Genomic DNA, 19,554 nt, shown 5'->3' on the forward strand with positions numbered 1-19,554 from the left:
GCTTACTATATCATACTGTAAATCGAAATGCATTCTTAATAGTTAACTGAAAGTCAAAAAATGCAGGAGCAATTACAGACGATGTTAGAAGAACTCCACCAGACACATGATGAACACTCAAAGGCAAGTTATCCTTCCTCTATAACAACTATTGTGACATGTATCCAACAGGAAGCTACAGAGGCGATGGATCAGACTCTTCAAGAACATGTAGAGCAAATAGAAATTATGGACACAAAACATAAGAACCAGGTTAAAAAATATTATTGTCTCACTGATAAATAATTACACTGTAATTCTCTACTGGCCATTAGGTTCAAGCACTGCAGAAGTCTGTGAAGGAGAAAGAGCATACTGTGAGACTATTTCAACGACACTTGGTAATGGCTGATCCAGTAGACTCTTCATGTTTGCAAGGTGAAGGTTTCACTAATAATTGGTTTGTAATGTTGGGTTGACCACTTCAGCTGGTAGAAAGAGAGTAAGTGACTTAAAGTCAGCCAGTCAGCCAGAAGTGTTAGAGGCTTTGGCAAAGAGCGAGGAAGAGGCAGCAAGACATCAAGCATACCTTGACAAGTTGTTAGTCCTGGTCATTGAGAAGTGTCCAGAGCTGCTTGGAACCATGTCAGCCATGACTGGCAATGATAGGTGAGACTGAGTATCCTTCTGATAGAGTAGGGACATCTATGGTAGCAGTATGGCCCCAAGTCAACTACTTCATAAACATTAGTTATGTGATGAGGTTGTTCTGTTGATAAAGTGACCACTAAGAGGTGTTATACCTTAAGGTGACTAAATTTAGTGATACACTAAATTTAGCAATTTTGTATATTGGCAAAATTAGCGCATACAAAATTTAGCAATTTTATGAATTTGTGAATTGATATAATGAATTAAGCATAAATTTAGCAGGTTTATGTGTACTAAATTTAGCGAAAAAAACCAAAATTGCTAAATTTAGTATAATATTGCTAAATTTAGTCACCTTAAGGTATAGTGCATGCTTAAATTGCTAAACTTTACCTGTCAATTTTGTCTTACCTAGAAACAAGGCTGAAGAGTGGTGCTGATTGTGTTGTACATTGTTGTATATTGTGTATGATACACAGGTGTTTATATATTTCTTTTCGACTTCCCTTTTTATATACATATAAATGAACCATTACATGTAGCTAATGCACTATTAATGTTGTGTTGTTTACTTATCAAATGTTGTACAGTTTTCATTGAGCAGTTTCTTGTGCAGCCAACAATGCTTCTTTAACATTTGGCATTATGATGCCTAGTCTTACGGTATGCTCTGACTTGCCCTGCTTAGACAACCTATCAAAGTTGTTGCTACTCTGCAGCCTGGATGAGAGATACTTGTGGAGAATTTTCCTTCTTGATTTGCTGATGCAGTTACTATGCAAAGAAATGTCTTTTCTCTGGGAACTCCACTTCTCTGTACTTATATCACTGCTTGCCTGCTCTTCCTCATTCTTGAATGGGAAAATGTGCTTATATGTTTCGTTATAATCAATTTTGCTGTCACTGTGTATAGAGTGGTTGTTGGGTATTCTTAATACATGACGTTGAAGCGGTGGAGTTTTTCTAATATCAGACCTCTTCCTAATAAGCTGCTTATTTGGAGACTGCTTGGGTAGCCTGGCAGTAGTGCCGATTGGTGAGACTAACGTCGTATAGTGCATCCCTGTTACCTCAAAAGGCTTGGGTGAATCTTGACGCATATCTAGAGAATATGATGGGATGATGTAACGTCTTCTTTGCATGGCAGATAATTTTCTTACTGCCATTTTAAGTGACTTATTCTGCCTTTTATTCTCCTCTGTAGCAAATGGCAGGAGTACATTGCCATTGGCATGGTCTACCTCCCATGTGACTGATGAGACCACCGCACTAGGTGTTGTATCTTGGTCAGTCAAATCAACTGAAGAAGGGTATTCATGGCATGGACTAGTCTGTGAATCATCTCCTTCATGGCCAACACTACTGTCTTCCTCATAAGCAGCCATGGGTATGCTGAGCTGTTTTGGTTGAATGTACTGGAAACCACTGATTGCCTCCATATTGAGTTTGCCGTAAGTGTGAGGGTGCAGCCTTCGAGTTTGATGGAGCAACTTTCGCTGTGTGTGTGCACGATAGTAAGAGGATCGATGCAGTTTAGGAAAAAAGGAACTTATAAATCCATTGGATGGCTCCTGGAGTGTAACTGGCACAGGATAAAAGCTCCGGTCAGCATTGCTCACACTAGAAAGACCATCAGAATTCCTATAGATATGAAACCATACAACAAAACCACATAATTTCCAGCAATAATTAAGAGTAGTTCTGTAAAGCATACCATTAAAAGATGGGTATGTAAAGTGTTAATGTGTTAGCATGGCCACACACAAGTACCACAAAAAAAAGATCATTAACAATGACAGACAAATCACCTGTCTTCCACAGCAGATGTAGCAGCCACACTGCCATTGGTGTTGTGATGAATGAACCTCTTAGCTGACATCTGACTCAAGTGCTGCTCCGTGGCTCCACTTATGAGTACCTCTCTACTTTTCCATCCACTACTATCATCATTGTAGTTGTAGCTAATATAATAATAGCTAAATAATCTAATACACATTACCTACATAGCTACACACACCTATAGTTAGGTACACATGCATATCTACAGTGTTTATTCTGTGCATACTTGTCTGTGCCAATGGTGACAGCTTGTGCGATGGACATTGAGGGGTGAAATGTTTTTGCAAAATGTGGGAAGCACCCCAAAGTCAGACAGGAGCTGTGTGCTTCCCTGTACCAGTCAATGTGTTCTGATGTTGTCAAGAAGTGTTGGAATTCTGATGAACGTCGCTTTGGTTGAGGAAGTGATTGACGATTACCACCTGATTTCTGATTTGAATTTGAAATATTTCCACTCTTTTTAGAGACCACAGATGACCTTGGTGTTGATAGTATTATTTGTAGCAAGTTGTTCCCATTCCTGTGGTGGTATGCTGACATCTTCTCACAGCTAGTTGGCCACAGACTTGAAGCATCAAAATCCTCCCTAGATACACACGAACACCGAACATGGCTGTTCTCCAGCAATGTATTTATATGAGGATCAATAGTATAGCTATCGGGAGGGAACCTCCCTGGACGAACAGAAATCGCTTTCGCCTTCATAGGTGACAAAACGTATCCGGAGATTATTTCCGTATATCACCATTGACACTAAATGGATGAAGGTACTTTGTGTTTTTCTTGTAAAAAATACAGTTTAGTGACCTATACATGCGTAATTAAATTGTTTTTGCCTAAATTGGTTTGTTGACTTCGTGGCGAATAAATGCTGGTAAACCTGCTTTCTAATAAAAGCGCCACAATCAGCTGTGTCCTTCGTACAAAAGAGCGTGCTAATGTTGTTGTATTTAAAATGTCCGTAGAAGATTGTGACGAGTCCCAGAGGCGGAAGAGAAAGCGTGAAAAACACAAGGAGAGGGAGGGCAAAGGAAAGAGACAGCGAAAGGCGAGTAGTAAAGTTCAGGAGGAACAGGCTGCTGTAGTTTCCAGTACTTACCAGTCATCTAAGCCACTGTCACTGAAAATTAAGCTTGGCCAGGGATCATCAAAAAGAAACAGGTACATACTGGTATTATTTTCAGTAGAGGGAATGTGTGATATCAAAAATTGTTTTGCAAACTACTTATTTAACACTATAATGGTTTAAATGAGACAGTGAAAATGTTTAAATGTTATTGGCCATGTGGCTTAAATACAGGTTTTGGCGATTGAATTCGTCGCTTTGGCACAAGAATTCGTCGCATTGGCACAAGAATTTGTCGTAATTAAATTGTCTTCAAGAAAGCAACCGCTCATCACTTCAGAAGTGAATCATTTTCGCCATGGAGAGTTACGCTTGAGACACTAGAAGGTAATTGGAGCTGGTTGTACGCCTAGCTGATAGCTGTCTGGCAAGTTAAATAGTTTGTTCACGAGTGACCACGCCCATCGCTAATGACATATGCCAAAGTGACGAATTCAATTGCCAAAGTGACGAATTCAATTGCCAAAGTGACGAATTCAATAGCCAAAGTGACAAATTCAATAGCCAAAGCGACGAATTCATTAGCCAACGGGACGAATTCAATTGCAAAGCGATGAATTCATTTGTCAAAACCTGTATTAGCATCTCATCCATCAATGTGGCAATGTGGGGAAGCATATTTAAATATTGTTGTTTATACTAGGGCTGTGCGATAATGAAAAGACCTATATCTCGATAAGTTTCGATAACAAAACCCATTTTACCATGATAAACGATATTGTCATACTGTACTTATACTAGCACAGTTTTGTGTAATAATAATTGTTTAAGGCTATTGTCTCTTGCACTTTTCACCACAGCTGACTGTGACCTTACTCATAAGAAAACCATCTGCCTGCTTTTAATATACAATAGTCTACGGAGATTTACTATTATCTTGAGATATCGATAATAGAAAATTCATTATTTTATTTACAATAATGACATAGGTATCACGATAATCACGTTATCGTTATTATCGCACAGCCCTATTTTATACACTAGAAGCATATAGCTCACATGACCAAGAACGCAACCTTTTTAGACTGCCTAGCTAGTTACTAACTTACAGAGTTGTTTAGTAGCTGTATTCAGCCATCAGTAGTACAAAGATCATTGGTACAACAAGGAAAACCGACACAGGTGGGGGAGAAACTATTGATTAAGTTTGTTATTGTTTTGTTGCACAAAATGTTGTGTAACGTTCACCATTGCAAGTTTCTGTGTGTTTTGATGATTTAATGAAATTTTAAAATGATGTTAGATAATGAATTTTGTGTTTGAGACCTGCTGTGGTATCAGTTCATATTTCCTCCTCCAAATGGACTTCAGTGTTCATTAAGTCAAGAGGGGGCTTATATGGGATTTTAAGTGCTCCCAGACACAAAAAAAATTAACCATTCATTAAGATTGGATTTGGAAACAATTGTAATTGAACATTTCTTAAAAGTAAACATCACTGTTAAATGTGACTGTCTCAGCAAAAACCTAACTTGTTCGCACAAACATGCGTATTGAAATTTAAAAAAAAAAATAAAATTACGCATACTACAAAGAAAAATATGCAAGTTCTATTACTTGGAGTAGGAAGACTCACATAGATTAAAACTATACACCGCCTGCTCATGGAGAGTTCGAAAATCTTTGTTTCGTTTCTGTAACCCTAACAGTATACGCAGAGCTTAATTTAATTCTTAAGGTGCCAAGGACAAAATTATGTCCTTACATATTCACAATTGTAAGGACATAGACTTAAATTGTACGGACATGAGCTATAAGGAATACTTTACACTGCTGGAATTAACTACCTGCTGCGTGGGAGGATCAAAACGACGCCATGTACTGTATTGTCCATACAGTACTAATTAGCTGCATAACTGTATTGTATGAGTCATATGGAACAGTTATGCAGCTAATTGGGCAAATACAGTACGGTTATGCGGAGAATTTATGTAAGGAATATTATGGAGAGAAAAAAAACACTAAATCGCTAAAATCAGCCAAACTAATTCTACAAGGTCGTTCTACGGCTAGAAATAGATTGTATAAACACTTACTGATCGTCTGATCACGAAGCTATTTAAATACGACTTCAATAAAACAGCATGATTGATCACGTACGTGACATTGTAAATCACTAAAACTAGCCAAACTAATCCTATTAGTTCGTTGTACGACTAGAAATAGATTATATAAACACTTACTGACATCCTGATCACCGAAAATCGCAGCGGTTTGAGTACTACAGAAAATTGTTCCGAGCCAGCTGACCAGGAAGTACAATATAACACTTAAAGCACTGCCTATGCTTGTGTGTACGAAATATACAACACTTGGGGGGTGTCTTGAGGCAAATACAGCACGAGGCAAAGCCGAGTGCTGTATTAGCCTCTCGACACACACCCTCGTGTTGTATTTTCCGTACACACGCACTTCAACTATAACTTATGGCACCACCATTGCTACTGTTGGTTTTGCAAGTACATTTGTGTCCGCCCAAAACTCATTATGTGCAGACATTGTGCTATTTGTGCAGATTTTGTCCATTGACTGACCATTAATTTAGGGCTTGATGTGTGTCATGTGGGTTTGTTTACAATGTGGTAAATGTAAACAAGATTGTTTTAAGCCAGATTGCAACATTGTAGACTAATACAAACAGAAATGACTGCGAATGTAAGCTCCTGTAGTTTATTTTCAGTATAGTCGCTGTACAAATCAATTGTCTTGCTCTTCCTACTGTCTAGTACTATAATTCCAAAACTATTCTCCACAGAAGGCTGAAATTTTGGTGATCCATGCCTTGGACACTGCAGATAATGCTGAGAAAGTAATAAAAAAAAATTTTCAGAAGTTGTTCGAACAAGTTGGGTTTTTGCTGAGATGACTATAAGCGGTATTAAAAAATGTAAGCAAATGGTGACGTTCAAGAGATTGCACTTTTAATCATATGGCTATAAATCAGAAAACTGTAGTCCTTTAAGAGTATGCAGCCTCAAATTTCGAGCAGTTTCCAGGTGGGAGAATGCCTGCCTAAAATTAACCTTGGATTCTTTATTTCCAACAAGTTTTGTAACATTCCTAGGTTTAGTACTCTAATAAAAACCCGAGCCTTTGTTAGGTGGACTATTTTAAGATGAACGCAGTGTGGACACTTCCACAACACTGTAATTGTATTTTGCAGGTCTGTTAGAGAGGACAGCCCGATGTATGGTTTGGAGGAAGAGGAAGAGGAGTCCTTAGTGATTGACCAGGAGCAATGGCAGCAAGGTGACTTCCTCTAGTAGAGTATGCATCTCTGGGCACTGTTACATGTTTGTGAGGGTATGCAGAATAGCATTAGGCTTTATCCATTGCTTCATGACAAGTAGAATACTAATCTAGAATCCTTACTACATAAAGCGTTTAGAGAATCCTCAAAGAAGAATTTTAATGATCAATTTTATATATCTACAGGTGGTTGATGATATGCTAATTGTGACCATTTCAGCAAAAACCCAACTTGTTTGCACAATTTTGGAAATTTTTTTCAGCATTATCTGCAGTGTCCAAGGAATGGATCACCGAAGTTTCAGCCTTCTGTGGTGAGTAGTTTTGGAATTATAGTGCTAGACAGTAGGAAGAGCAAGATAATTGATTTGTACAGTGACTACACTAAAAATAAACTACAGGCACTTGCATTTGCAGTCATATCTTCCGTTTGGAGTAGTCTACAACGTTGCAATTTGGTTTACAATGTTCACCATGGATTTTCAGATCAACCAAGGTCTAGTTTTCGCATTGCAGTCACTTGCGCATAGGCGTATGAAGGCAGTTTGGTAGAATAAATGATGAGTATCTGGTTTACGTTTACCGTATCATAAACAAACGCATGTGACATGCATACCATTGGAGCTACAGAAACGAAATAAAGATTTTCGAACTCTCCATGAGCAGACAAATAAGATGGTGTATAGTTTTAATCGATTTGAGTCTTCAGTACTGGCCCGATAAAAACTTGCATATTTTTTCTTTGTAGCATGCATCATTTTACGAATTATTTTTAAATTCCGTTTTTCTCAATACGCATGCTTGTGTGAACAAGTTGGGTTTTTGCTGAGACGGTCACAATTAGTACTGCAAGACAAAGATGTCATTAATTACTTGCACTAACTTCTGTGACAGTTAAATAGATGCTATCCCAAGCCGATAGTTCCATGTATCCTAGCATGGGTTACCAGCCTGTAATGGAGCTGGGCTGGGCCCATAGCTTGATTGGCTTGTACTGCAGCTGTGCACAAGTTAGAATGGTAGGTAAAAGATAATTTGGTACAATTACACAAAAAAAATTAGGAATTTTCAACTAGAGTAGGGACCATAGCACATCGAATCACAGTAAAACAATAAGAAGTGTTATATCCCTATGGTGCATTTCCATTATGGTATCTTGAGCACAGTAGGGATATAACACTTCTTATTGTTTTAATATCGTGCACTACTCCAGCTTGTTTCACTACTTTTTATCGATGTGCTATGGTCCCTACTCTAGTTGAAAATTCCTAATTTTTTATATACTTGTTTGTTAGCTTTTTTGCAAAATAGAATTATTATGACTGGTGAACCCACGCACACCACATCAAAAGAAGAGATAGTGCCGCATGCCCCAGCTGCCAATTATCGTCTGAAAAGTGAAGTATCCATTACACTTCGTTGTCAGCTATGTTCAACCCGTTACACAGCATTACTAATCAAGAACTGTTCAAAAAGCACTTCTGCAATCAAAGTAGCCACAATGACTAATACGGATGATTTCCGTTACGAAGGGAAGCCATCACGAGATACTGCCAAATCGATACTTTTCGCTGTCAGCAAAGGTAAATGGGACACAAAGGAGGACACTGGTAAGTCCATGAAGAATGCATTGTACGTACTGCGGTATGCCAAAAGGCACCTCTCGGGGTGAAGCAACGTTGAACAGTGAAAAAATGAAGCCTGTAGCCTTAGCTGTTATCGAGTTACACTTGTCTGAAGACATCAGTCACTCAGTCGGTCAGTAGAAAATTCCGTTAAACTTAAAAAAAAAAATTCCATAGCAACTTGTTGAAAGTGTTTCGGGTTGATCTAAAGACTTGTTTGGGCTTAGTTTTACCTAACGAATACTGCTTCATCGTCGTCAGGGAAATTTGAGGCTGGTTTTTGGGTGATGTTTTTTCATGATGTTTTTGGGTGATGTTTTTACTATACAGTACTGTCGTACTGTATGATATAGGTAGATGGGGACCTTGTAAAATAAATAAAACTCCATTTAAACAGAGCCTCCATGTGACACTCCATCCCTCTCCAACTGTCCAGCTGAAGTTGACAATACTACATACAATACAGTGTGTGTTACCATATTTGGTGTACTGTGGCTGGAATGCATGATTGCTGTGTGTGTATATTATCAGCAGGTGACAGTGAAGATGAGGAGGTTCCCCTTGTTATTGATGATGAGATGGAAGTGAGCCAACCTGCAGACCAGTTGTCTGATGAGAACAATGAGTGAGTTACATGACTAGGGGGATCCCTTATGTTGTTAAAAATTTGTGCTGTCATTTGATGATCAATGAGGATAATTGTAATGGCTAAGCTCCTACTTTCATATTTTACTTACACATGGTTGTACAGAAATAAAGTACACACATGGGTGGGTACACTTTGGTTTGCTTTCTGCTGTATTATTCACAAGACCTTGTTACTCTATGAGTCCTGCTTTTTTTTCTTTTTTTTTTTTTCCACAAACGAACTAGCTATACGATGCTTAAAAGTGTCATATATTACTTTCTGGTTGACTTATTGGTGCTTTTTTTTCTTGAGTACTCAATTCTTGGCCATCATAATTACCATAGAAACTGGAACAAACAGCCATGATGTTTTTGTAAAAATAGTTTTTGCATAATTGTACTGTCCAAACAGCACCATGTACTGTATGTGTGATGGAAAATAAGCCACACTTTGGCATTTTGATCCTTCTGGTGTGATTACTGCAGTTCTGATGAAGGAGAATGGCTGAAGGCTCTGGAAGATGGAGATGTGGATGAGAGAGGTTACCTGCCCAAGAAGAAAGGTCAAGGAAATTTAACTGCTAGACAAGTGAGTGATACTTGTGGTGTAGTGTAGGAGAAAGGGAGGCAGCCCAGTCAAGTTGCCAAGGAATCAATCTAGGTTCTATGCTTTTTGATGCCCAGTTGTTGTTGTTGAACAAAAACTTCATTAACTGTCTGTCTTTCATAGTAGGTTTTGGGGTTGACATGGGACTTCCACACGTGAGACATGTCACAATCCTCCTGTGGGTTATTAGTCCATACCCTCTAGTACCTGGGTGATGCATACATACCCGAGTGCTGGTTCACTGCGCAGCAATAGACACTGCTGCCAGAGGCTTTGTGTGTGTGTGTAGTGTAGTGTATACAATTCTGATGTTTCATATACAGAAAGCAATGCAGGGAGACAATGATGCCACAACAGAGGAATTGGTGGAGCTACCAGTTGGTAAGGAATATGCTCTACTCCTGCTCAACTATTTGTTATAGTGTTAACATGTGGACACTACTTGTGCAAAATTATTGTTTCTAAAGTGTTTGTCGTAGAAACTATGTACGTTACATTGTAATAGGACACTATGTAGGATATGAATGGTCTGTGCATATTGTATGTTACGGTGTGTGTGGTGTCTGTGTGTGTAGCTCGCAAGACAAAGGAAATCACGGAGGAGATGTTATTGAAAAGATCAGAACGTAACAAGAGGCGGAAGATTTTGGCTGACAAACGCAAAGAGAAGAACAAGGTCTTATAGCTCATGCAAACAAACACGAATACATTGTACAAGCTCTATAAAATGTGCAAAGGTGTATTGTTGAATTGTGGAAGTGGCTAGTTGATTTTGAAGTAGTTAAGAGACCTCACAGTACCGCCTGTTGGGGGTCACTGTTTCATGGTGTGTTATAACACCAATGTGTGTTGTATTAGAATAGTTAACACACATGTTAACACACTTCCTTACCACAGAGAATTGTGTGAAATGTGTGAGTGAGAAGTTACTTTAGACATTCACACCTACAAATAATTTGAAATCAGGTGCTAGGAGCAATGGTTACTTCGTCTAAACTTTTGTGAAGTGTTAGTTAGGTGAAGATGAGTCAAATTTGAATACACGTTATACTTTGAATAGAAGCAACTTTCATTTAATAGCAAGGGCCTAAACTTTTCTTTGTGCTATAAACAAACAAAAAAAGGAGGGTAGCTGCTACGCTCAACTATAGCTGGCCTGTTGCTTTCTTGCTGGAGCAATGTAATTTTACAGATGATAATATGGAGTCTGGACTAGGGCTGGGACAAACAGTTTGAACATTTTCAATTCACCGCTATTTGAACATTAGTTTTCAATTGGTAAACTCTGTTCATTTACTTAACTGGTGAATACCATGAGGTTTCAAATCTTTGATTGTAATCCCCACTTTTGAATTGGTGTGTTGCTTGGACTGTTTGTTTGTTTTTGTGAGCAGGACATCAACTAGTTTAATGTTAAAGAATGTTTGAAGCCTGGTTTGTTTGCAGTCAAAATATTCATTATTAAAAATTAGTGTTTGTCCCAGTGGACCCTCGAAATGAGGGGACCTGTGTGATCCTGTAGCCCTGCATACATTTTTCACAGCTTATAGTGCAGTTCAACAGTCTCCCTCTCCCATTATAAACTAACCACATTATACAGATTCCACCGTGTATGCATGTTGCCCATAAGCTAATCTCATATTGGATTGTCACAGGTGGAGACAGTTCAAAGACTACTTCAGAAGCAGTCCACGAAGAAGAAGGACAAAAAAGTAAGCACTGTGTCTCTGTGTGTATATCAACTCTGTTGCAGTGAGTGTAACCAAGGGGTTGTGTGGAGCCCATAAACTCTTGTTATATCCATGGGCAACCTGTTGATTATACACTAGGTATTTTGATAACGTGCTATAGCACTCCACTTGTCCATTCACAGTAATGTGAACACAAAATTACCCACACACTTGATTCTTTGTGGCACAGGTTCAGTTTTGCACTTCGGACTTGGAAGTGGTTGGTCTGGTACCTGGTTGAGCAGTAGATGTCTAGGATGTGCCTGTTTAGCACAGAGTCTAACTACTTATCAAAACTCCTGCTGTTGAACCAGTCGACTTGAAAATCTGTCATTAGTGTACTGACCTACACCTGCTTAACAGGCACAAAGGTGATTGGATTACACTGTGTTTGTCTTCAAGAGAGATCTGTACTAGAATGTACTACATTCTTGCCTATTAGTCTGCAGATCTAGAATTGTTCTCTTTGTAATGGATTAAGTTTACAATTTCACACCTCAGATCAAAGGAGCCACCCAGGCTACATCTGCAATGTAGCCCAGTTGGTGACTTGCCCAGGCTACAACTGAGCAGCTATTATATAGACGTTAAGGCCAATATCGATTGTGGGGATCGATTAATACCAAGAGTTTATGTGTTAATACTCACATGATTAGTAGGATTTGGCCATGAAAACCACTCAGCATTATGTTATCCTCGCTACCCTACGAGTTGAAAAACATAAGGTGAGAACTAGTGCTATAGCTTATTCACTAAGCGTTTCCACACATTTTTGAATAGGACGACACCCCCATTTGATAACACCAAATTAATGCTCTACACAGAGTAACCATACTGCAAGCAAGCTTACTCATTTAGGCCTTTAGTATATTCCGTAATTATTCCATAAATGATTCAATAGTACTGATCAAAACAGTAAACTTGTGTAACCTAAATCCTTTGTGATATCTCTAGGGTTTGTCCGTCCATCACAACCAAACAAGTTGCTATGAAACATTTATAAAAATTATTAAATGGAATTTACTTGTGACTAACTGGCTGAGTAACTGACTGAGACAAGCATAACTCGATAACGGCTAAGGCTATGGGCTTGATTTTTTCACTGTTCAACATCACTTCAGCCGGACACTTGCCTTTTGGCATACCACAGTATGTACAATGCATTCTTCATGGACTTACCAGTGTCCTCCTTTGTGTCCCATTCATCTTTGCTGACAGCAAAAGGTGTCGATTTGGCGGTAGCACGTGATGGCTTCCCTTTGTAATGGAAATCATCTGAGTGGCTGCAGATGCTTTTCGAACAGTTCTTGATTCGTAATGCTGTGTAACCAGTTGAACATAGCTGACAACAAAGTGTAATGGATTCTTCACTTTCAGATGATAATTGATAACTGGGGCGTGCAGTACCATTTTTTTTCTTTTGTGTGGGTTCGCCTCACTTTGCCAGTCATAATACTTGTATTTTATAGAAAGGTAAAACAAACAAGTCCACCAAAAAGATTGAAATTTTCAACTAGAGTAGGAACCATAGCGCATCGATAAAAAGTGCTGAAACAAGCTGGAGTAGTGCACGATATTAAATCACGGTAAAACAATAAGTACTGTTATATCCCTACTGTGCATTTTCTTGAGCACAGTAGGGATATAATACTTCTTATTGTTTCAATATCATGCACTACTCCAGCTTGTTTCAGTACTTTTTATCAATGTGCTATGGTCCCTATTCTAGTTGAAAATTCAAAAAAAAATTGTGTACTTGTGTATATATAATTCATGCAGCCCTTGGGCTTTTTGGGAATACATGTCAGGCAAAATCCCTCATGCCCGTGTTACAACTATTACTTGTCATATGCTCACTGTAAATAGCTTTGTGTGGTAATAAGTCTACTACTGCCTGTCTGACTGGTGCATTAATAGGTTTGGTACAAAATGTGATAAGTTGCTTTGTTGTTGCTTGGCGCCCTACAAGGTTTAGTATAGAATGCTTGTGTTTATAATAATTTTGCTTACTTCATCATCATAGCTAGGATATTTGTCTCACAGGGGAGTTGAGAACAGTTTATCATGACATGCATTACTTCCTTTCTGTACAAATAACAGTGGACCATTTTTTAACCAATTCTATCTTTTATCTGACCAAAAAACATTCTTGTTTTACAAATTTAGTGCATCTCAATGTGAGGTCATCTCAATGTGAGGTCATCTCAATGTGAGGTCATTGATATGGTGTACAAATAATATCCCAAAAGTGGCCAGCTAATATCTGGTGACCCTTAGATTAGAGTGTAATGTTCAGTAACACATTTTGACCTATTATGTACAGGAGCAGATCCAGGGGAGAGGTACGTAATAGGTACCTCTAAAATAATTATCGTTTTGATGGTTTTAAAGACTTCAGCTACATTTCTAAAGTCCTAAGTGGTAGGAGTTAACGGTGAGACATTGTTGGAGAGTGATTTTTGCTATGAAATATTACTGCTAGACAAAATTTGTGATTACCATGTTCCAGAGTGGAACCCCCCTTTTAAAAAGTCTGGACCTGCCCCTGATTTAGTAGTATGGGATACTGTAATTATTATGGAACTTTTTAAACAGAAGACAACTCTGCAGAAATAGCTTACTGGCTTTGCTATCAGCTCAAAAGTGGCTTGTAATTCCTGGCAGATCAGGGTAATGGATGATTACATACAACTCATACATGTATGCTGTACATGTATGCTGTAGTTGTAGTGGTACATGGTCAGCTGAACTTTATATAGCTTGCAAGTTGTGTAATGTCAGCGTTCAGAGTTTCAGTAATTTCACCACTGTAACTAGCCCAGTAGCAGGATCCTTTATACACTATTAATACTGGTTTGTGACATAACACCGCTAAAAGTGTTCCTTGTTAGATAACACAAGTTTCACGGATCCTTAAGTTGATAGTTACGTTTTGAAGGGTAGTCACTAGTGAACAGTTTTGGTCTAGAGTATGCAGTTGTACATAGTTGACATCCAAAATGAATAGGTATATAAAATGGTTTTAGATCAACACTTGCCAGACAGCTGTACACTGGTATCTAGCAGCAATACTACCTTACAAAGGGTTTGGTCAGAGTTGACCTTGTGAATGATTGTGTAATAGATACCAAACTGATCTTATTAAGGTACAAAATCTATTGTGTTTGATAGTTGCAAAAAATGAGCGAAAATAATTATTGTGCAGTAGGAATGTTGTTGAAGCATTTTGAAGATGTGAGTTGATGTCCACATTTTGGTACATTTTGTTGTCCCCTCCAAGGTTCAACATGTACACTATGATTTTATTTAGAACACACAAGTGACCTCACAGTATTTTGATCCTGTCATTTAACCATCTGTATTAGTGTTAGATGTTATCACACAGTACTGTGGAGTGGTGTACAATCCTTAGGATCCCTACATCGTAGGGATTCTGTTTGACTAATTCTTCCTCTAATTTTCTGTATCTCCCTTATTCCTTGTATATATTCTACTTGTTGTCTAATCAGTTTGGTGTTATCCCTTGCAGCTGAACATGGAGACTGATAGCAACACTCCCATGATGACTTATAGGAACGGTCCTGACATGATCACTGTGTCCTTCCCTGTTGGGATGGAGTTTCCACTGGAAAGTCAACAAATTGTGTAAGTGTATGTAGTTGTGTGTGCGTGTGTTTGTGCGTTCGTGTGTGGGTGTGTGTGCGTGTGCTGCGTGTGTGTGTGTACTGTTGTGTGTTTACACATGTACATATGCATGTGTGCGTATGTATGTGCAGGTGTGTGGGTATATACAGGCATGGGTCATGTGTGAATGAATATGTTTACTCTTTCTGTGAAACTTGTTATGCCAACCTGGAAATTTACAATAACAATGTTTGTGTGTGTGTGGTATGTGTATGTTTGTAATTTCTGTAAATTAAATGTGTTTATTTTTTGTTGTAGGGTTGTTATTCTAGGAAACATTTTCACTGTTGTTCTTTCTTGTTCATTCAACTGCAGGCCACCTCCACCAACCATACTGTGCAGCGTTAAGGGCTGCAACAATCCAAAGAAATATTCTGACTCTATCACTCAGCGACCATTGTGCAGTCTTCAGTGCTACAAGAGGCTCAGAAATTGTCCACAACCACACATCAGTACATCAGCATTATGATCAGCAGCAGCAAATAACTTATAATAAGCTATTGTAAATATTCTATGACGGTAACACAATGGGAAAACACTGGCCCCAGAGATTTGAGCATCGGTTTATAACTGTTATATGAAATCTTGCGACAAGTTTATATCCCCTCAAACTCAGAACTAAACTATACACACAATCTATTATTGTATGTGTTAACAGAGCGAAATTTTGTAATGTTCGCAAGTATTTCTGTGTAATAGAGGAGGCGCGCGTAGTTGGGGTGTGGTGGAAGAAATATAACATTGGGATAGATCAGTTTACATGTACGTAACCAACCAGAATTCTTAAAGTGTTAATTTTGCAGGCTTCACTGCATACTGTTCTATATGGATACCCGATGGTACGATTACAATCTATTCAAGTTGGAAGTGTCGTTAAAGAATTGCTTATTGTTCCGGTAGTGGCTGAATATGAGCGTGATTCGCAACGTCAAGGTGAAGAGGATCATAATGGTACTGTTGATAGGGGTAGTGTTCGTGTACCAGTACGCGAATGTGGCTACTGTGGATCGGTACTACAGCAGTTCCGCCCCTGTCGAGCTGCCAGTACAGCGGGGCGAACGCCGATTAGCGTTAATACAGGTTCACAAGAACGTCTCATTCAATGCCAACAATCTAGTACCGTTGAGAGGTACGGAGGTGGGGTTGGAAGGTGTCAAAAGTGATAGTGGTCTGACGTCATTACAACCACAAGGTGATAATCTAACTGCTAGGTCGCTTCTGGCACAAGCTGAAAGAGCTGAAAATCCACATCCTGGCCATGTAAGGGAGTTATCTAAAGCTCAAGTTGATCTTCATTCAAATGGACCTATTGATTCTTCTCTGGCTCTACAATGGATCAAGGGTAGTCAGTACTTTGATGAGCGGATCAAGCAGCTATACTTGTCCTGTCACGCAACAGTATCACGAGACAGTAGTGGAGTGTTCGGACAATGTAAGAACTTTACTGACATGCGCTTCATTGATGGCTCTAGAGTGGTGGCCCTTCCTAGCTACCCTGGCTCAGGGAGCACTTGGACTAGGATGGCCTTGGAGCAGGCCACAGGTATATACACTGGGTCAGTGTATTGTGATCCTGAGTTAAAATCTAGAGGACTTCTTGGTGAAAAGTTGAGCTCTTCAAATGTTCTGGCAGTTAAAACACATCTCCCAGACAAAGACTTGTTTGTCCCCTATGAGGAGTACTATGATCTCAGCAAGTTTAAAAATGTCACTGCAGCTATTTTTATAATCCGTAATCCTCTTGATAGTTTTGTGGCACAGTGGAACTGGAAACATGGAGGCCATGTCAGTTATATTCAACCAGCTTTCTTTGGTATGTATATATTCTCCTGCACATGAGCAATATATGCATAACAGCTTGCGGTTCACAATCCTAAGGCCATTACCTGAAAATGTGACATGATTGTTATATTATACCGAGAGGTTTTGTGCTTTATGGAGATACTGGCCATTGTAAAAATTAATATGAGTATAGTACCATTTCATGGCGAATCCTTGCATGAGTTAACTTAGAGGTACAACTGTAATGCTCTAAGTACTGCAGGAAACTCCCTCCATCTGTGGTTACACCGCTGTATGTATGAATGCAGTATACGTATACATGCCTGAGTAGTTAAGGCTATACAAGATATTTTTATTAACACAAACAGTACCAATGTAACTTTATCAAGTATAGTGATGTCAAGTCAGTGTGATGATAACACACCAGGTTTCCCAGCTTGGCTCTTACACCAATGCTTAACCACAAAAACATAGCAATGATGTGTTACATCATTTCAGATGAAAACAGTTTTTAATTTGAGTGTAAATTTGGCTTATAGGTTTGTATACATGGAAAAATGGTTTGTGGTAAGCCATCAAAGTTGGTATGTGAGCTTCTTTTTCATAACAGTACATGCATACAGACAACTGTTGTATAATTATATGTCTTGAAGCAAAATCTCTATCCTTTTCTGTACTGAATCCCTAATCCTGCACTTGTATGTGTGTTAGTATTCAGTTTCACATCACTCCATGGTAAATGTGCACGGCAGGCTCATGGCACGCAGTATTTGGTAGTGGTTTATCAACTTTACCAGTTGGGTACTGGAGGGTGTATAGGCAGAGCCTGTATGTGGTGTTTACTACTGTATGAGCCTTTGAAGTACACAACAAAAGCAGTCAAATTACTCTAATATAACAATCATTGGTTTGCATGGAAATGATTAAAAATTAAAGCTACCTAATAGGCTAACAATCTCTCACTTATAATGTTGTCATGAGCCTAATATGGTAAACTGTGTTAATTTGATGACTTTAACAGTCTGTTAGAGTCAGGTTTTTTTCACTCCATGTCTAGTGCTCATGTTGTAAGTGATTTAGGCTGATGTGTAAGTGATACTTTTTCATCAGTTTTCCAAAAAAGTGTTTGTTCGAGACACTTCTGTAGTTGCCCACAAAGCTTTCAAAACTAACAATACCATACAATGGATTATCTGTGTGGGATGTTTACCTCACAAAATATTTCTGAAACCGAATTCTTATATTTTGAGTGAACAGTGTTTTGCCAAAACCCTTTTTACTCTAACAATGCCATATATAGTATCCGTAGAATTATGGAGAATTTTTTTTTTTCAGTGTCTTGTATAGATTTAGCAATCGCATGCAGAATTTTATGCTGGAGGTATACTTGTTTCAAATCTGTGTTTTGCAAAAAAATTGGTCTTTGCACAGATGACCCATGTATGCAAGCAACTGTATTTACTGTATGGTAAATGTTTTCATAAAGAGATATAGTAAGGTTATTTGAACTCTTGCTTTCATACGATTTATGACTGCAAGCATGAAAATTTGCATGCGGTATGATGCAATGATGTCCCCAGATCCTCATGCATGCACATCCATCCAGCAGAAATATTCTTTAACCAATCCCAGTGGTTTTATACGCATACAGCACTTATTTGTGTGATCAGTTTAGTTCAGGTGCATGGCCAATAAGAAAGAAAATATCAAAATTTGTGCTATACCAGCAAACTCTCCAAATTGGTGATGAAACAAAGATCAGCTTTGTACTTGTTATTTGTGAATTGCACGCTATCATTCCATGCATTTATTTGATGTGATTTTCTAACTTTAGGAAACAATCCGGAATGGAAACGGTTCATCAAAACCAGTGTAAAACAGTTTGTTAATCTTGTAAGATACTGGCTAGAGGAGGCTCAAATCTCGGTACTAGTGATCAAGTATGAAGACATGGTGACAGACTTGTCCACACAGCTCACTAAAATGTTGGACTTTCTGCAAGTGAACTATTCTCAGAGTGATATTGACTGTGTAGTGAACAGCAAGCTAGATAAGTTCCATCGGAATAAAACAAGAACATTTAATCCATACACACCATCAGACAAGCGATTTGTTTGGGACAGTTTCATGACTACAAAACCTCTTCTAAACAAATATAATATAAACTACGAGTTAAATGATACACCTTGAATACTGACAAAAACTTGTATATGTGTAATATATTCTGAACATGTACATAGTAGCTATGGCTATTTAATAGTTTCCATTTACGGATGTTTTTTATCATCATACATTATTCTAGATAACAGACAATTCAGTGCACTGCATGTAGTAAAGCTTCAATTGAGGACATGAAAAGGTGTTGGGAGGGTACCACAGAGAGGGTAGTAGATGCATAGACTAATCAGCTGGGGTAGTATATTGTGTGGTGACATCAGCTGAATGTTAACATTTTTAGCACATCATGCATACCTTGCTGGATTGACCTGCTGCAGATGTGACTGCCACTCTGAGCTACTTAATTACTTTAACAGCTGAGACAGTCCATGCAGGTGTCACTGGTAGGGCTCATGCAACACGTTTTCATTAGTTGATTGATGATGATTGCATCGACATAACACCCATGCATGAGTATGTAGTAGTTAGTCTGACAGT

The 19,554-nt window shown here is 38.6% G+C and overlaps 4 protein-coding genes across 8 annotated transcripts in view; 3 read left to right on the top strand and 1 right to left on the bottom strand.

Annotated features, from left to right (window-relative positions):
* The window catches only part of LOC136244928 (uncharacterized), a 17,755-nt gene extending 16,502 nt beyond the window's left edge, over window positions 1-1,253 (top strand). For both annotated transcript variants that reach the window (XM_066036456.1, XM_066036457.1), the window contains 4 exons: window positions 43-252; window positions 315-417; window positions 468-648; window positions 1,046-1,253. In XM_066036456.1, the coding sequence (XP_065892528.1) occupies window positions 43-252; window positions 315-417; window positions 468-648; window positions 1,046-1,070 (519 nt within the window). In that variant the 3' untranslated portion in view covers window positions 1,071-1,253. The remainder of the gene's footprint in view (window positions 1-42; window positions 253-314; window positions 418-467; window positions 649-1,045) is intronic.
* LOC136244930 (uncharacterized) lies at window positions 1,059-3,188 on the bottom strand. 2 transcript variants are annotated; one of them, XM_066036460.1, is made up of 3 exons: window positions 2,696-3,188; window positions 2,439-2,591; window positions 1,059-2,271 (listed from the first exon to the last, which is right to left on the bottom strand). In XM_066036460.1, exons 1-3 carry the CDS (start codon window positions 3,172-3,174, stop codon window positions 1,224-1,226), a joined length of 1,680 nt encoding a protein of 559 aa, XP_065892532.1. In that variant the 5' UTR covers window positions 3,175-3,188; the 3' UTR covers window positions 1,059-1,223. The 2 variants fall into 2 exon arrangements, with proteins under 2 accessions (XP_065892532.1, XP_065892531.1); XM_066036459.1 differs by having other exon boundaries at window positions 2,648-3,188.
* LOC136244933 (INO80 complex subunit B-like) lies at window positions 3,142-15,802 on the top strand. Of its 3 annotated transcripts, none has more exons than XM_066036462.1 (10): window positions 3,142-3,236; window positions 3,435-3,630; window positions 6,759-6,844; window positions 9,001-9,094; window positions 9,583-9,685; window positions 10,027-10,084; window positions 10,279-10,379; window positions 11,359-11,415; window positions 14,963-15,078; window positions 15,376-15,802. In XM_066036462.1, the coding sequence occupies exons 1-10, from the start codon at window positions 3,227-3,229 to the stop codon at window positions 15,584-15,586; spliced, it is 1,032 nt and encodes a 343-aa protein (XP_065892534.1). In that variant the 5' UTR covers window positions 3,142-3,226; the 3' UTR covers window positions 15,587-15,802. The 3 variants fall into 3 exon arrangements, with proteins under 3 accessions (XP_065892534.1, XP_065892537.1, XP_065892535.1); XM_066036465.1 differs by having other exon boundaries at window positions 15,433-15,802; XM_066036463.1 differs by having other exon boundaries at window positions 9,004-9,094.
* A 29-nt stretch (window positions 15,803-15,831) lies between these two features.
* Window positions 15,832-19,212, top strand: LOC136244932 (sialate:O-sulfotransferase 1-like). The gene is made up of 2 exons (XM_066036461.1): window positions 15,832-16,930; window positions 18,734-19,212. Exons 1-2 carry the CDS (start codon window positions 16,027-16,029, stop codon window positions 19,087-19,089), a joined length of 1,260 nt encoding a protein of 419 aa, XP_065892533.1. The 5' UTR covers window positions 15,832-16,026; the 3' UTR covers window positions 19,090-19,212.
* The last annotated feature ends 342 nt before the right edge of the window (window positions 19,213-19,554 follow it).

This window comes from Dysidea avara, chromosome 14 (assembly GCF_963678975.1).
Source record: "Dysidea avara chromosome 14, odDysAvar1.4, whole genome shotgun sequence".
NCBI lineage: Eukaryota > Metazoa > Porifera > Demospongiae > Dictyoceratida > Dysideidae > Dysidea > Dysidea avara.

What these genes read in the sequence shown, in the direction of transcription:
- LOC136244930 (XM_066036459.1), bottom strand. Translation starts at nt 3,174, where the DNA reads ATGAAGGCGAAAGCGATTTCTGTTCGTCCAGGGAGGTTCCCTCCCGAT. An exon ending in GCATGTGTACCTAACTATAG is followed by an intron (nt 2,592 to 2,647) that starts GTGTGTGTAGCT and finishes TTATTATATTAG; the next exon opens with CTACAACTACAATGATGATA. An exon ending in ACATCTGCTGTGGAAGACAG is followed by an intron (nt 2,272 to 2,438) that starts GTGATTTGTCTG and finishes TCATATCTATAG; the next exon opens with GAATTCTGATGGTCTTTCTA.
- LOC136244933 (XM_066036462.1), top strand. An exon ending in CCAGGAGCAATGGCAGCAAG is followed by an intron (nt 6,845 to 9,000) that starts GTGACTTCCTCT and finishes GTATATTATCAG; the next exon opens with CAGGTGACAGTGAAGATGAG. An exon ending in CGAAGAAGAAGGACAAAAAA is followed by an intron (nt 11,416 to 14,962) that starts GTAAGCACTGTG and finishes TATCCCTTGCAG; the next exon opens with CTGAACATGGAGACTGATAG.
- LOC136244932 (XM_066036461.1), top strand. Translation starts at nt 16,027, where the DNA reads ATGAGCGTGATTCGCAACGTCAAGGTGAAGAGGATCATAATGGTACTG. An exon ending in TATTCAACCAGCTTTCTTTG is followed by an intron (nt 16,931 to 18,733) that starts GTATGTATATAT and finishes TTCTAACTTTAG; the next exon opens with GAAACAATCCGGAATGGAAA.